The following is an 18,187-nucleotide window of genomic DNA, read 5'->3' on the forward strand; positions in this document are numbered from 1 at the left end:
TAATACCTATATTTAACATCCTTTCAATACTTTAATTTGGAAGTTTTAGTGAAAAGTGTCATGCATATCCAATTCCTACCCTCTTAAAAAAGAGGTTTTTTCAGGGGTTCCATAGTAAAGGCAGTAGTTATTTACAACCATGAACACTCAAAATAACCATCTGAATGCTTGAATGGTTCTTCACTATGATGGAGAGCCTCTTGTACATGATTCTTTGAAGAACCTTTTAAAAGTGGTTCTTCTCTATGATGGAGAGCCTCTTGTACATGATTCTTTGAAGAATCTTTTAAAAGTGGTTCCATAAAGCACCAAAACGAGTTTCCCTATTGTTACAAGTCAAAGAACCCTTTTTCAATACTATATAGATCTCTTTTTGCTAAAAGGGTACACTCTTACAACGTTCTTTGGACTGATGCCATAGAACAGAGATCTTTAAATCCAGTTCTGAGTTTTGTAATTACTGGAACATATGACACTAGGTGGCCAATCAGTTGCATCAGTAGTCAACTACACTCTTAACAAAGATGGTTCTTCAAAGGTTCTTTAATAAAGAACTTCAGGCTTATCAGAGTAGACCAACCCTTTTTATTGCTATATAAAACCATTTTCAAAAAGTGTTCTTTGCATCGTGAAAGCGTCCTTCAGATTGACGTAGAATGTGCTGTAGATGGTTCTATATAGAAACTTTTTGAAAAGGGTTCTGTATAGCACCAAAAAGGGTTCATCTATTGTTACAATGTCAGGCTTGTTACAATAGAAGAACCCATTTGGATGCTATATAGAATATTTTTCAAAAAGGTTCCATATAGAGCCATCTACAGGACATGTTCCATCAATCTGAAGAACACTTTCACCATGCAAAGAACCATTTAATCATGTAGAGGGTTCTTTGAGTGCTCATGGTTCTATATAGAACCACTTTCTTTACTAAAGAACACTTGAAGATCTTTTTCAAGAGTGTACCAGTGATTCCAAAGGAATACTCCAGGGTGCAGTATATGGTTACTATGGACAGGAATTGAAATGCTTTTCTCTGTACTTGTTGAATCAAATCACACTTACAATAGAGGTCAAAGGGCAGTGTGTTTGAGTTTGAGGTTTGCTGTTCTTTTACTACATAAAGGGAAAGGTACGCTACATCGACAGTATGCAGCAGATCGAGATAAGGTTGGAAAATTTTAAAGTACTACTTTAAAGAAACATCTGTTGAAAGATTCTTTAGGGAGATAAAGGTTCAATGACGTCGCTCCAAAGAACCCTTTTGGCACCTGTATTTTTAACAGTGTAACGATGTACACTCTTAAAAATACAGTTTGATAATTGATCAAACAACAACAGACCTAGTGTTGAGTTACCAACACACAGACATGCTCTTATTTAGGGCATTTTGCAGGCTTAAAGTCTTCAATTCATATGAGGTTTGCTCTTACCAAGAGAACAAAGGAGGCTTTTTGAAGCAAAGAGAAAATACAAGAGTTCTTTTCAAAGAAAATCATGTAACCAGCTAAGCCTATACTCCAGGAGCAGTAGCTCAAACTGCAAAGTCAACAAAAAATGTCTTGACAGCTGCTTCAACCTATGGCCAACAGACTACACGAGTAAATAATCTGAAAAACATCTGCTATTGAATGATGCTTATTAATGGATCAATCCATCACTTTGTTGGAGTGATGGTCCAACACAGCATGCTTTAAAGTGAAGCTTTGCCTGCAAGACTCCAAAAGACCATAATGTTACCACACCACACCTTTCTAAATTTCACATAATACGCACTACTGAAGACATGTCTACAGTGTGCTCAAAGCTTAGCAGTATGTGGCCCCTAGGTGGAACTAAGCAGTGGAAAAAGCAACCATGGACGGCAGCCATGAAAGACCTGTCGGCCAAATGATCCAGCAATGCTTACCTGACACTACAGTAAATACAAGTTTCATTCAACACTATGATCTGAACAACATGACTGCATAAACACACGTGCACACATTACATCATAAATACTGTACATTTACGCCCAAATACAAGTCCCCTGCATGGTCAGCCAAACACAAGCTTTCTGTGGAAACATGTTTTTGTGGGGTGGAGTGAACTTGAAGCTTAGTTGAGGTAAAGGTGTACAAGTCCAAAGAACATGAACGTTTTTTTAGAGTAGAGGCCACACAGTAAAGCGCATGGCACTGATGGGTGTCACACAGACAGAAATGGCAGAGGAGGGTACTTTCTTTCAAGCCTCTGTGACTCTTTTAAAGCCTTTCTGTCATATAATGCCTTTTACTGACTTTTCAGTGATTTTATTGTTCATTTAATGATTGTGGTGTGTTTTACTGAATGTGTGCATATTATTAAACTGGAGAGTTGACAACTTTCGAGTCCATTTTTCATCTCCACACATTCTGGAGTCACTTTTTTTTCAATGACATCCAACTTAGGGTCCCTACAGTGTCTTTAAATCCGATAGAGCCAATGTACAGTCCTCACAAGACCACTAACCAGCAGCCATTGGCCTAACTAATTACATAAACTTAGCTGTAAGTAAAATTATGATGTATTTGTGCTTCTCTGATCATTTTCAAATGCCAGTACATTTAACTTTACTTATATTTGTGAGGAAATGAATCTACTTTTTACTCAGCTACACCCTTTCAGTCATACTGACATTGCATTCAGGAGTGGGAAAACCTCAGGATCTTCTAGGCCAAAAAAGGCCAAATGATTTCTGGAAACTAAAAAACACATCTGTAGCATTTAGTTTAATTTTATTAAATAAATCATCATACTCACTGTTCTTAAATCTAGCAAGTACTGCAGTTCATTCTCACGTTTTTAGAAACCAAAACATTACAAGCTTGAAACAGTCCAAAATTGTCCAGTCAGGATTTTGTGGTATCAAGGTAGATGCACTCAAGCTAGCTCTCTTATTGGTTAGGACTTCAGGAGCTGAACTGAAGACCTTACACTTTAGGTTAAGTATATAACAAAATTATTAGGAAGTGGCAAATGAATCAACCAAATATATTTTGAGTTACAGTATGTAAGCCGGATGTTTTAGCAAAAAGGCCACCCTAAGCCTTCTGGAAGTCCTGGATGTGTCACTGACTGTGATTACAAGCTGTAGTATAGTTGTTTTAGTAGGTTGTTTGAAATGAAGAACAGTCTTTGTAAAACTGCTACAATGTAACATGTTATTGTCTAATGCAAACTTCAAATAAAATGTATGCATACTTTTTTACAAGCTTTAATTGTCTAATCTACAATGACAAAAAATATTAATTCACACCAGCGTAGCTTATTGATCACATAAAATATAGAGAAAGCTAGTCTAAATTAGCATCAGTGTATAGATAGGAATTTTTTCTTATCTTTTCCACATTTATGGCCTAAACTGATGTCCTAGCCTTAAAAGTTACGGTTCATCCCTGGTATCCATAATACATCCAACATCCCAAACAAACAAACAAACCCCCACTATGCCCACAGAGAACCATCTGAACACAACTCTGGATTTCTCAAACTATAAGAGTAAAAGGACAGGTGCAGGGGTTTCTGAAGTGGGACTGGACAATAATCAATTTAACCTTCTGGGGAACTCAACTTATGTTCATTCGTCTCCACACGAATGAAAACGTTTTTTATTAAGAGTATGCAATGCTATATGCAATTACTTTTCCTTGATTTCAGAACATTACTGCACAACTCTGATTAATCAACAATCATAACAGCAAAAAAGCTTTAAAGTTATATAACGAAAGCTACACAGTGTAGCCTCTACTCACTAAAGAACACAACAGAAAGTCATTTAGGGTGAGTAAATCAACAAGAATGATCAATGATCCACAAAGGATTCCACAATTATGTGGCTACTTTGAGCTTTATTGAATTAGTTCTTGAAAGTTGATCTGAATGGAACCATGTGAAGTACATTTTACAATGGCTACAGTGTTGTTCTCTAATTAGTGAAACATGGAAAGCAAAATTACTGATGTTAGTGGTTGAAAGAACCACTATTCCATTTGTAAGAGAAAGTGATTTGTCTTGTTGAATCAGGATTGCAATCCATAAATGAAGAAAAAGTGATGTAATTTTAGGGCCTATGGGAAAATTCATCCCAACTTTTCCATGTAAACATAGTCTTGTTTTATTTTGCCGTCATCTTAATGGGAGTTTGATTTAACCATATAAACTAAGCAGAAATGGCTCTATCTTTGAAAATCTGCTTAGTTCCTGTAACTCATTAGCCAGAGTAATGTTCCCTGAAACTATCTCAAGGCAAATGCACTTTATTTATTGTTCTTGTGCATCTGATCAGTCTCACAATAGCAGCTGAAGTAAAGACAGAGCTAAACTGAAGACAATGTTACATTTGGATAGCAGTTAATTGTTCACTAACAGAAGAAACCTCAAATAAAAATCTAAGGGAAAAAAACAAAACCCAGATAGTTCAAGCATGAACATGTAGTATACAAATTTCCCGATGCAAGCCCACATAATCAGCACACAGTTTAGTTTTTAGTGCTCTTAAACACCTGATCCAGTTTATGAAGAGCTTGATAATTAGCTGATGAGTTAAATCAGGTATATTAGAGCCAAAAGAAAACACTTGAAAACACAGGTGCACTCCAGGCCTGTAGTACTTAGCTACAGTGGGTGAGAACAGGTCTGCTCACTACTCATTCACAGTAGCACCCAGCATGCGTTTTGCATTAGCAACCAGAAGTGTGAACGCCTGCAAAATGAGAGTTATTACTGCAGCAGCTGTCTACCCACACATTGAGACAGATTGTCCTCTGGATTACAGTTCAAAAGCTCAAACACCCCCATCTCTCTATCATTATAATAACAGGAAGAGCACTTCAATTACTCAGACAACTTACACTGCTTAGAACATAACCACAATTCCAAGGACATCCCTCATAGGTACAGTGACTGCAGAAAGTGAAAACTACAGCAGCATCAGAAAAGTTTTACTCACACATTTTAACAACATTTTAGTGGCTGAAAGTTTCTTGGATGTAACTAATTTTACAGTAATCACTGTAGCCACTGTAGTAAGTAGGTAAATGCCATTTAGAACCAACCAGGCCATAACTAGAAAACTATTAGGGGCACTGTTTTGAATTTTTTAATAACAGGAATTAAATAGAAGTTCTTGGTTGAATTTTTTTCCCATGGAAATCCTTGATCATCTAGCAGACCTTACATTCTTAAAAAACACAGTGCCACAAAGGGTTCTTTGAGTGATGCCCTAGAAGAACCACTTTTTGTTCCCTAAAGAGCCACGTTTAATAAGGAGATCTGTGAAGAACTTTGAGTGAAAAGTCCATATATAGTAAAGTTTCCCTACCAATTTAAGGATTCTTAGCACCTTATAAAACATTCTTGACACTCACATCCATGGAACTTTTATGGTACCACTCAAAAAACCTCTCTATTTTTAAGATTGTAGTTGAGTTGACATAGAACAATCCAACAATCCACATTCAGAACCACACCACCACAATGAAACAAAGAACAATGTACTGTATGCTCTTAAAAAATGGTTCTTGACTCAGATGCACAGTTCATGCAGAAACTTTACAATTTGAGGACGTCTCCACAAATTTTAATAAGCTTCTTCACTCTTATCTCATTTATGACTCTTTAAAGAGCCATTACATTTTATAGGAAGCCAAAAGTGGTTCTTCTATGGCACTGCTCCAAAGAAGCTTTTTAAACGTTTTTAGATCCTTCCTCAAATTGTAAATGTTCAGTATCAATTAAAGGTTTTTCCTAGAAAATTTGTCGATAACAATTTTAGACCTTTATTTTTAAAAGTGTTTGGTTCTAGGAACCAAACCTTTAATTAGTATACAACCTTTACAGTATGAAGTAGATTATGAAACTTTGAAAAGCTATTTATTATTATATATATTATATATATATATATATATATATATATATATATATATTATTAAAAGTGCATGTTTTTTCACTCTGTGATATCTCAGGACGTGAAATGAATTGCGACAAGCTTTGCTTGACGTTAATGACTGTGAAATTACTGCTCCCCAGAGTGCAACACAGATTCATGTGGAATACAAAAGCACTAATCTGATCTGTCAATGTCATTCATATGGATCACACTGACAACATTCACATATATTTCACTAACCCACATTGTTCAGGCACCTCATTTTAAAAGTCGTTTAAAAATGGACTGACCTGTGGTCCCACTGGGCCGACTGGTCCCATGATGCCAGGAAGCCCTGGCTCCCCCTGTGGGTGGGAAACACAAGACTTTAAGAGGACAAAGTGGGATATGGCAGTGCAAGAAAAAAAAAGTCTTGCTCTTAAATGAGCCAAACGAACCACAATTACACCTATTAGTCTCCAACCCCTTAGGGCACAAAGAGAGCCATGAGGAAGGGGAGTAGGATGGGAAAGGAATTCCACAATATAGCATTCTCTGACATAGACCTGAGTCCAAGTCAATTTAGCCCCTTTGTTGTGTATCAAATGCATGAAAATACACATTTTTAAGGACTTGCTTATGTTAAGGATCCAAAGTGATTAGAACTCAGGCCAACGTAATGCGTGAGTGAACTTCATATGAAATGACAAATGATTTCCAAGTGTGTCATTGACAGGGTTTGCTTTAGCTGGCACTATTTAGCACCAGTCACGCACAGACTGCATAGTAGACACTGTTGGTTCAGAACAACTATGTATTCAGTGATTTACAGCACTGTGCAGAAGTCAGAGACCACCTGACAAGCTATTCATATTTCATAAATAAGCAAAAAAACAGGAGTTTCCAAAATTGGAGTTCAAAAAAATATTCACAGATGGATCTGAAAGGATGTGTAGCTGTCAGGAAGCTGTTACTGATAAAAGGAATAGATAAAAAAAGAACAAAACCTGCAAATCAAACACTGCTGGTGTTCTCTGAACAATGGACTGGCCATCCCAGAGTCCAGACCTCAACACTATTGAATGTGTTTGAGATTATTTGGATCATAAGAAGCAGAAAATGCATGAAGAAAAGACAGAACTTTGGAGGTGTTCTGTTAAACATGTTTTCTGCTTTTTTCTGATGCTTAATAACTTGTACTCAATGGCCATTTTGACTCAAAGCTAAATAAATGAAGAGTGATCTCTAACTTTTCCCCAGTACCATATTCAGTGACAGTGAGTGCATTTACATGCACTCAATAATCCAATCATGTCTGCAGTTATCTGCAGTTATTTATTTGCAGGTTTTGTTCTTTTGTTCTTTTCTTTTTCCTTGCCACTGTCGCCATTGACTTGCTCATGGGGGCTTGGACCTGGATTTTTCTGTAAAGCTGCTTTGTGACAACACCTGTTGTAAAAGGCGCTGTATAAAAAACTTTGACTTGACTTAATCTGATTATTCCAACGGTCATGTAAACAGCATATTGCGATTTCATAGATCAGAGTAAGGTCTAGAAATCTGATTAAGAAATCCAATAAAGAGAGATGGATTTTAGCTCATTAATCAGAATTCCCAGTGAATGTAAACTCTTACTCAGATTTCTTTTGGAATTCTCAGTCTGCGCATGTGCGAAAACAGACCAAGGTACCCGAAATGAGCAAGCAGCATTGCCGCGAGATGACAGCACAACACTTTTGGAGCAACACTGAGACCAACTATATGCTTGACGAAATGAAGGATTTAAACTTCCTTCATCTTCTAGATGATACATGTTCATATTTTCAGGTAAATTTTCACAGTGTTTAAAAAAAAAAGCTGCAACATGAAGTTTGAGTTTTACGTTACATTTACGTCACGTCTTCTGTGAGTTTATTGGCTGGTTGCAAAGCAGAAACCTGATTACTGCCTGACTCATGTAGACCCAGCGTTTTCTCATTATCTGATTACCCAAGTGCTTGTAAACCTGTTGATCAGAATCTGATTTTCTGCAGTTTTTGGATCATTAAGTGCATGTAAACACACTCAGTGAGACATTATAGGGATTCCAATGGTTGATGCTTTCATTCAACAGTCACGCAATAAAACAGTGCAAAACACACCACATCTCCCATAAGTAAATTAATTAAACTAGATAGATAAAGTACTAGACAGATTATGCTAAGAACCTTATAGTCCACCATTACTGTAACTGTAACCAAACTGGTTTTGAATCAGTGCCCTCCATCCCTTTTTATGTGATTGCAACATTATCAAAGAGCTTAGCAAAATAACAGATAGCTTTCCAAATTATAAAACATGTTTCTCTCTCTCTCTCTATCTTTCATGTTTCAAACATTTTTGTTTTGCATCTCCACGGCATATTGTTGCTCTTTTTTCTGCTTTAGAACATAGCAAATCTATTAAGCGCCACTAAAGAAGACATTGTGTGCCTGTATCACGGGGCTGCTGCAGAACAAGAACAATCCAAAATCTCCGCTGTATGTGAACAACAGACATGCCTTTGAACATTACCTTTGGGCCCGGCTCTCCAGGGGGTCCTTGTTCACCTTTCCCACCTTGAGGCTGCTGTTGAGACAAGGATTTTTTAGCAATGCATTGTGTGGATGTTTTTTGAAGGTGAGAGAAAAGCCCAATCTTTTGCAAAAGTATTTCATGTTAATCCACAGCTCTTTTTCAGGGCCTTCCGGCAGCCTCCATGTTTGATCATGTGCCACTATAGGGATCTTGGCTAGAATACAGAGCAGCCTTAAACTCACACATGAGATGAGCCAAAGTATTTTTGACTGGCGGCTATTTACGCATTGCCCTACTTGCCCGCTCTTTAGCAATGTGTTACATATAAAAACAAATCCATCTGCTTCCTCGCCGTATGTTTTGGAAAGGACAGGCCTGACTCTATTCTCCTGCCCTCCTTCCACAGGACCCACCACCATCTGTTTTAAACCTCCAGTCAAATACCAGGGCAGAACTCATAAAGAGAGCCACTGTGGTGCTAACACAGGGGGGTACTGCTATAGGTTCCATGGGTCACAACTAGAAAGGCTCAGATCTTACCTTCAGTCCTGGTAGGCCTGGTCTCCCAGGTAAACCTGGCTGTCCCTTCTCACCCTGTAGATACAGAACCAGTTTAGCAAATATGTGGCAAGAAAAGTTAAGATATACTATTATTCTGCATAAAAACTTCTTGAGAATCTTCTTAGTGTCTTTCTATTTCTCTTAAGAACAGTTATACAGTCAAGAGCAATTCTTCATGCAATAACATCACACATAGCAGATCAACCTCGAGTCACAATATTCATACACACAGCGAGCCCATAGTGTCCTTCTTCATCTGATAACAGAGTTAAGGGGAAATATGTTATTATTCTTTGTAAGTCTTTTTTTTTTTGAAAACCCCAGAAACATAGAACTCATAATGAGGCACAGACTGGAAACAAGACTGTCACAAGGTGCACTGACCCTTACTTTAAGTGAATATCTCCCATGAAATGAGGGTACAGCAATCATTAAATAACTGCAGTATTCTAATATAATACTGATTCTGCCCTTCCTGGTTAATTACAGCTACTGCGAACCAGGCTACAAAAAAACCCATCACTATTAGTTCCAAAAATGTTCTGCTTTATTAAATTAGATGTTTCATTTAGATTATTTTGATTCAACCTACTTTGTAGCCCCTTACTCCTGTATCACCCTTGGGCCCAGGGAAACCAGCTTCACCCTGGTTGGGGAGAGTGAAGAACATAATAGTTTAGCACACGGTATACTTTTTCACGCATCTTTAACAAAAAAATAAAAAGTCAGAAGTCATAGCACAGAAATCGTACCTTCTCCCCTGGTTTACCTGGCTCTCCGGGGATCCCTTGCTCACCTTTCACGCCCTTAAAAACAACATTTTCAAAATACAATCATACTCACATGACTATTACTGTAGATCCAGCACAATGTATTTCTGTGATAATGGTGGTAACTGTTCTTTCCAAAGCGAGTGAATGGAAGCAGTACTCACAGGCTTACCGTCAGGGCCTGGAAGTCCATTCTCTCCTTTCTCACCCTGCAGAGTGATTATTAACCACAGTCAAAAAACAAATAATATACATAATTTCATTATGCCAAATATTTCCATCCAATCAAATACAGCAAAGTCAACATTTATGGATCTTGTTAACTCCTCATAAAATGCAATTACAACTAATAATGACATATCTGGTATGTTGACCACATTATTAAACATATTACATAATGTTTAAGGTGTGTGAGTGAGAGCTGAAATTTCAGATGGAGAAAATTGACCTTTGTCCCCAGTGGCCCTGGTGGTCCAGGTGGTCCAGGTGGTCCAGGAACCCCCCCAGCACAGTCACAATCCTCCTCCTCCTCTGTTGGGTCCTCAGGTGGTGTCCGGTCCAGAGGACACTGAGTAGAGAAATGCACACTGAAGCCATGCTCAGATCACACTACAAACATTAGGAAATAACACCAAAAACATCACTTACCCTTTCATCATCCTGTACAAGCAAAAGAAGAAAGGGAGACCAAAGGTTAGACATATAACATTGACAGTGGAGGAAGTGTGTACTTGTGTCGTAACTTAAAGCCGTAGAAGTCACCATTATTACCATATTTAGTGATTCTAAATTTTCAACTGATGCCACATTTTGTTTGTCAGTAGAAGAGATGTTTTGTTTTAATCTTAATTCGATGAAAATGTATTCCAATAAATCATGCTTTGTGTAAAATTAGACTTTGTTGCCATGTTTTTACAATTTGCGTCAAAATAGCTGAAAAACCAAGGACACACAGTGTCACTAATGTGAAGCACTGCTGTTATGAAGCTGTGCCAGAAGTGCCAAAACCTATTTGAGTGCTAATAGCACTCCCTTGTTTTCCACCAAAAATTATGTATATCCATTTTTAACTATTTTGGATTGAACCTTTGAAAGAAATTATAGCTGAGGTACAATGGAAAAAAAATATTACATTAATAAAGGTGGTATTAATCATAATATATCATTTACCTTCCTTATATATACACATATACATACATACATATATAAATATATATATATACACACACACACACACACTCATTGTCCATTTTATCAGCTCCACTTACTATATAGGTACATTTTGTAGTTCTACAATTACAGACTGTAGTCCATCTGTTTCTCTGCGTACTTTGAGAGCCCTCTTTCACTCTGTTCTTCAATACATTCAGGATCGCACAGGACCACCACAGAGCAAGTGTTATTTGGTTGGTAGATCGTTCTCAGCATTGCAGAGACACTGACGTGGTGGTGGTGTGTTAGTGTGTGTTGCGCTGGTCTGAGTGGATCAGACACAGCAGTGCTGCTGGAGCCCACCTACTGTTCATTCTTTTAGACAAACACACTTTGTTGGTCCTCCTTGTAGATGTAAAGTCAGAGACGATAGCTCATCTGCTGCTGCACAGTTTGTGTTGGTCATCCTAGTCTTTCATCAGTGGTCACAGGACGCTGCCCACAGGATGCTGTTGGCTGGATGTTTTTGGTTGGTGGACTATTCTCAGTCCAGCAGTGACACTGAGGTGTTTAAAAACTCCAGCAGCACTGCTGTGTCTGATCCACTCATACCAGCGCAACACACACTAACACACCATCACCACATTAGCGGCTCTGCAGTGCTGAGAATGATCCACCACTCAAATAATACCTGCTCTGTGGTGGTCCTGTGGTGGTCCTGTGGTTGTCCTGTCCACTGACAAACAAGATAAAAGGAGGCTAACAAAATATGCACAGAAACAGAACTACAGTCTATAATTGTAGAACTACAAAGTGTACCAACATGGTAAGTCGAGCTGATACAACGGAAATTGTGGATGTAAGGAGATGTACGTAATGAAGTGGCCAATCAGTGTGTGGAGTTAAGTGAATAAATCAAAGAAAGTTCATGCAAGTACACACACTCTTACCACAGCATAGATTTCACACGCAGTCTCTCTCTCGCTTTGCAGTGGGTCACAATAGAGCCTCAGTTTCTGGATTTCGATCTGTGAAAATGCATACAGGGCAATTATTACAGCATTAGTATGCCCTACACAAAAAGCAGTGTATAGACTGGGTCACTGCAAATGTGTGTACAATGAGCCTCTAGCAGTTTTTGTTAATTCACTTCCTGCAGCGCAGAGTAAAACTATAAACTCTGCATTGTTTTATATATACAGCTGTTCAAAGTTTTTGTGGCCTTCCATGGCGTATATTTACATAGGCTCCAGCTGTCTGGCAATGCTGGGCAATCATACCGTAAAGCCATTTCTGGAATAGTCAGACTGCATGCTCTGGTTCTTGCTACTCACAGGAACTGTGGCCTCAGAACTGTAGCGTTTGGATATCTGAGTCTTGCCATTGATGTAAATGGGCACAACTGGCTCCAGATTTATTCCTTGGATCTCCTTGTCATCCACATAAAAGATGGCACGACTCGGCCGAACCAGGATCTTCAGCTGGTGCCAGCTTCCATCAAAGAGCCTCTGTGATATGAGAGAACAGATTAAAGCTTCATAGTATGGCAATGAATCAGCCTGAGAGAGTGACCTATACAGTGTGGACTATCGAGGATGGCTTGTAATCTTGAAAAATAAAGGTTGCAAACTTGTTTTTGGCTTGGATCTTTGGTTCGGGGGAAAAAAAACTTTAATGAGTATAGAACTTTTGCATCATGTGGATGTTCTTTAAACTTTAAATAGGTCCCTTACACTCACATATCTTATTTACAAAAATGGGTCTTTAAAGAAGCATCCTGGAAGGTTCTATGTCATCACTCTGAAGAACCTACTTGGCAACTTTATTTTTAAGGAGCTGATTTGAGGTCTGTGGTTAAAGTTACTGCTTAAGTTAAGAATGCAGATGTGGTCAAGCTTACAGTAACCATCTACTTTACTTCTACACACTAGCTCCATCTACCATAGAGGTCCACTGTTTAGGTATACAATTGCAGACTGTAGCCCATCTGTTGCTGCAGATTTTGTCAGCCACTCTGTATCTCAATCATCATTGGCCAGTTAATGACCACAAGACGCACTGATAACCAGGTATTATTTGGGTGGTGGAGCATTCTCAGGACATGGATTGACAGTGGTCCACTAACCAAATAATATATGGGCAACCCACTTTTGCAGTACGAAATTGGCCATTCATGAAGAGCTAGGATGGCACGTCAAAAGATGGTGGTTCTAGGGGCGAATAACAAAGTGAACAGTGAGTACAAAGGAGTGTAAATGTGGTCTGGCTGAAAGGCAATGAAGAAAAACCCTAGAGGAGTACTCTTTCGCTGAGAGGTTTGAAAAACATGTAATGAATAATACAGAGTAATTACGCCCTCAGCTCCTCGGGCATAAACTAGACATAAATCAGCATTTATGATATTATCATTGGCAAATAAGAAAAACAGACCACCTCTACATACAACAATAAAACCTAACCAACTGAAGGAGAGTTCAAAGAATGCAGTCACTCAGCTGTAAATAAGTATATTTCTTCATCAGCTATAATAATTAGGAAAGTCTCTGGGCAGTGCATTTCTCTCCAGCACAGTAAAAAGGTCTGTCTTCATTTAGAGAACTATAAACAAGTTATCAGATATGGGCCTCTTGTAATTCTGATACAGAAGGTTTTTGTGCATTCAATAGATATTTGATGGACATTGTGCTTAAAATGAACCCATAACTGTAAACAGGGCATTATTTGTAAATAAATAAACATTTATTTATTTTAGTATTAAAATGAATGAAACTGAATTCCAGAGACACACTGTCATCTCTGTTTAAAGTGCTGGACTGAGCTTCTAAGACAAAAAAGTGGGAACATTTGATGCATCCTGTTCCTCAAATACATAGCTAGGATGCCACTTATGAAAGGGCTGCTGTGCCACAAGGGAAACTGACCGAATTCCTGCCTTTTCCAAAACAAGCTTTTGCTCTTGAACACTGTGAAGAAGGGAAGGCAAGTGGAAAATCTGCTTTTCCATTGCTTTTGCATGTACTGTTGGCATTAATTGCACCTCCAGAAGCATTACTGCTCTGAGAACATGACAAAAGTGCTTGGAAATATGGAAGAGCATCTAAGGGAATAAAGTTGGGTAATGGTAAAGGTAAACTGTTGAAAAAAATACAAATAAAAAAGGGAATATTAAGGTGATATTAAAGTGCTTTAGTGGAAAAACTGCCCTAAGAACTAGCATGGAAACATGGACAGTATTTCCAGATTTACACACATCAGTCTCACTCAGTGCCTGCTTTCCACACTCTGAAGTCTTTGGTGTGTTAAAGACTAGAAGACTCTCTCTGCTGTTACATCACTTTTAAGGTGAAATATACACACATTTAATGGTGTAACGCTTTCAGGTACTGAACCCGAAAGCCATAACCAGTAGATAGTAAACAAGTACAGTAGACTGTAAACAACAAACAGTCATGGTGAAGTACGGTAGGTTATATAACATGTAATATATATATATATATATATTATATATATATATATATATATATATATACCGAACATAATATCATTAAAATTCTTTGTATTATTTTCATTTTAAAATATGGTTTAAATGATATGCGTATCATTGCATCCTATTTTTAGTTACATACTGCACAGCATCCCAACCTTTTTGGAAATGGGGTTGTGTGTGTGTATATATATATATATGTTTATATATATATTATATATATATATATATATATATATATATATATATATATATATACACACACACACACACACACACATGCTCCTTCACCATTCACATGCATGAATTCCCCAGTGTGTTGCTGTCACAACAAGGTTCCCTTGGCCGTGCTGTCAGTGCATCAGAGAGGGAAAGAGAGAGAGAAAGATGTGGCATGAGTGGCTCACACACATCCTCAACGCACTCTCAAAGCCCCTGCATAATTCAAATGTTAGGATGTAAACAAAGTCATTCAGAGTGGCTTGATATGAAATGCTCCTTTCTAGAACGAGCCAGAACTGTTCATAATGGTGGTTACAAGTATGATACCTGATGTCTGATACATTGTTTTACAACAGTTTTGAGATGAGCTTTTGGTGTAAAACATATCTTTGAAAATCCTTTCATGGTGGAGAGGTACATGCAGGGCTTTGTATTAGTTTAAAAAAAAAAATTTAGATTTAGTACTATCTTACAAATATCAACACTACATATAACTACGTATAAGTGGTCAATATGGATAGTTACAAAAATGGCTACATTCAAGTTGTAAACATTGTGACCCCTCGTTCCTGTCACCACCACTGAAAAGAAAGTTGGTAAGTTTCACTTTAATGCACACAACCACTGAATTATGCAAATCAATGGAATTCCCCTTTAAGATGTTGAGCTGTTTACATCTTGTATTAACATGTATTTTGTGTCTGGATCATATATGGATATACTTTGTCCGGATTTTATTTACACTTTTCACTATGATTCATCCTCAGTGTGGCCAGTTGAAATCTGATTGCACTTTTCCCATGTAAAAATACATTTCCATTCTACTTCTATTGACTTTTTGCCCTGTTATGAGTCGACAAGCTTGGCTCGAACACTTTCATTGTCTCAGTTTGCAAGAAGGCTCTTGGCGTGAGAGTAACTTCAGCCTTGTGTATCTTCCACTTTTCATTTTATTGTTTATCTTCTCACCTGCTAGTCAGGACTCAGCAGATGCGTTTCCGCTCATGTAACTGTATACGGATAGTGAAAAACGCATTCCGGTTACACTTGTGTTAAATGTAGTCAAGATTAATCTCTGACCACTTTTCAATGTGGTTTGAGTGAGCCGATCATAATCCGATCACACTGCACCCCTTTTTTTTTTGCGGTCCGAACGTGATCTGATCGCCACAAACACATGTTGAAGCAAGGTGTAAATAGGCCCTATGTCCCTAAATTTAGGCCAACTAAGCTGTTTAGCTTGCTAGGAGAAACAATTACCTTAATTAGCTACTTGATGTCAGCTACCTTATTATTCACTTGCACAGTTAACAAGTGAATGTACACTGAGGAGGGACACAGTGATGGTGGCCAGCTGTGGTGTGCTATATCTATTAAAAAAAAAAGGTCTAATTTTTAAATCTCACCTCATGCTAGAAAAGACACTGCAAGTCACGTATTCAGCAACTGTCTTGAATAGGAAATGAGGTTGTAGACACAATGCTATTATACAAAAAAACAAACCTGAACATCTTGTGCATTAAAAGTGACTCTTTGTTCCCCATCTTCTGTGTCTGTGGTAGTGAAAGTGACAGACTCCTTCTGTCCATGTAGCGTCACAGCCACTTGCACTTGTTTATCTTTAGAAAGCACTCTCCAGAGGTCAAACTTCTCCTTGCTCGCAGCCCCCTTCAGCCGCACAGTGGCCACAAACACATAGGAAGGGGGAAGACCCTCTGGGAAGATATCCCTTGAAAGCAATGTGGAAATCCCATTGGTCACATGTTTGCAGCATTTTGAAAGGAGAATCAAAGAACAATATATTCGGTAAAACTTTACTTAAACTCTGTTACATAACATTGACATGACCATACCATAAACAAGCCATGGCAGATGTCATATGCTGTCATGGGTTGTCATGACAGATTATGTCCAGTAATATACGAGTGTGATGTTACCATTACCTCATCAGAGATGCCATAATATGTGACGTCATGATGGCTAACTAGAGTACACTTAGTGAAAATGGTAACATGACATTGTTATATAATTCTGAACACTATTTGTTATGGCAACTCATGACAGCATATGACAGTATAATAAACATACAGAGTGACCTTCATACCTTGATCAAGGGCTTGTATGCTAAAGTGATGCTGTTGCTTGGAGCAAATGAAGGCATAATTGACCATGCTTTCATTTATAAATATGCTAGCTAATCATGTCTGTCTGGTATTAAGGAACTACTGACTGCTATAAATAAATATGCAGTTGACAAACACTAGACTTAAGTGGGACTGTCAAAAAAGTGTGCACTCAATTAAGCAATCACTAAGTGCACTTCTACTGCTAGAACTTGGGCTCAGGTCACAGATATGCCACCAAGACCAGAGGCTACTGAAGCATGATTTACCCTATTCTCGTTGCCAGGGAAGGACAGAAGGATCTCTCTCTGTATTGCTCATCAGTCAGTCAGGCATCAGATTTGATCTGTTTGGTTACATGGCCAACCACACTGAGACAGTGTGACCAGTGTTGTTTTTGTGCAGGCGTGTGCCAGCCGTCTCCCTTTGGGACTTACACTTCAGCACACTCTGGGAATCCAGAAGGTGCATTTTTCAAAAAATGCAACTTTATCTTTTCTTCTTACCTTGTCTTCTCAGTAATGTCTGCCCCTTTGTTCAAGAGGTGGGCTGTCTCAGAGCCCAGGGAGCCCTGGATCTTCTTGGCTTTTTCGTGGATCTTCATCCCCAGTATCAGCTCAAAGCCCTTCTCATCCCGAGAGGCCACAGGAATACGCGTGGGACAAACAGACTCTGCAGTAGAGCAGAAGAAGTGTTATGGAAGCCTCTTACAACATAGCACCATCACACAGCGTGTCATACAAGCTTTCAAACCAGGAAACTTCATGACTGTCTTCTTCTGCATGATCTCTTAATACCTGACAATCATAACATCTCACCAAACTCTACGTTTAATCATCACCCTGAAACCGAATATCTAGGAAAATCAATTAAATTCTAAATGCATAAAAACAGTTTTAAAAATTCTTCTTTATGCTTCTGATAGGTCTGTGTCTCTGACACATATGACTGTAAAGTCCCTCAAGAACTGAAACACTTCCAACATTCTCAGTAGTGTACTTTTGTTGTGATCACAGGTTTACTAAGCAAGCTTGCCCTAAAAGAAAAAAACAACATCAGTGTACAAACTCATGCCTGTAGGCCACGTGTATGTAAAACACTCTGCTATGTGAACTTGCTTGTTAGTCACATTCGGCCTTGAACTTTAAACTCCTGTCTAGCAGTATCAGTTTGAGACCAGCGTTCTTTCACAAGTTAAAACCATGTAAGGGCACTTTGCTGGTATACAATTTACAAAAAATATACAAAAGCCTTGGGTTGATAACTGATCTTGTTTAATATGCCAACAATTAAAATAAATGTTGATATTAGGCACATTACCATTCCTTTGTTATCTTTCATGTGCCACATACAATAAAAAGACTGCACTGTACTGAATAATACCAACTCACTAACTACACACATAAATACTTTAAACACCACTTGAAAGATTATA

The 18,187-nt window shown here is 38.2% G+C and overlaps 1 protein-coding gene across 1 annotated transcript in view; it reads right to left on the minus strand.

Moving 5' to 3' along the window:
• The window catches only part of si:dkey-225n22.4 (collagen alpha-1(XXI) chain), a 67,678-nt gene that overhangs the window by 35,293 nt on the left and 14,198 nt on the right, over positions 1-18,187 (minus strand). The window contains exons 4-15 of the mRNA XM_036582883.1: positions 17,259-17,424; positions 16,133-16,358; positions 12,258-12,431; positions 11,874-11,951; positions 10,420-10,431; positions 10,220-10,339; positions 9,936-9,980; positions 9,754-9,807; positions 9,594-9,647; positions 8,981-9,034; positions 8,438-8,491; positions 6,196-6,249 (exon numbers count right to left, since the gene is read on the minus strand). Of these exons, the coding sequence (XP_036438776.1) occupies positions 6,196-6,249; positions 8,438-8,491; positions 8,981-9,034; positions 9,594-9,647; positions 9,754-9,807; positions 9,936-9,980; positions 10,220-10,339; positions 10,420-10,431; positions 11,874-11,951; positions 12,258-12,431; positions 16,133-16,358; positions 17,259-17,424 (1,091 nt within the window). The remainder of the gene's footprint in view (positions 1-6,195; positions 6,250-8,437; positions 8,492-8,980; positions 9,035-9,593; positions 9,648-9,753; positions 9,808-9,935; positions 9,981-10,219; positions 10,340-10,419; positions 10,432-11,873; positions 11,952-12,257; positions 12,432-16,132; positions 16,359-17,258; positions 17,425-18,187) is intronic.

Source organism: Colossoma macropomum, unplaced genomic scaffold (genome assembly GCF_904425465.1).
Source record: "Colossoma macropomum unplaced genomic scaffold, Colossoma_macropomum, whole genome shotgun sequence".
NCBI lineage: Eukaryota > Metazoa > Chordata > Actinopteri > Characiformes > Serrasalmidae > Colossoma > Colossoma macropomum.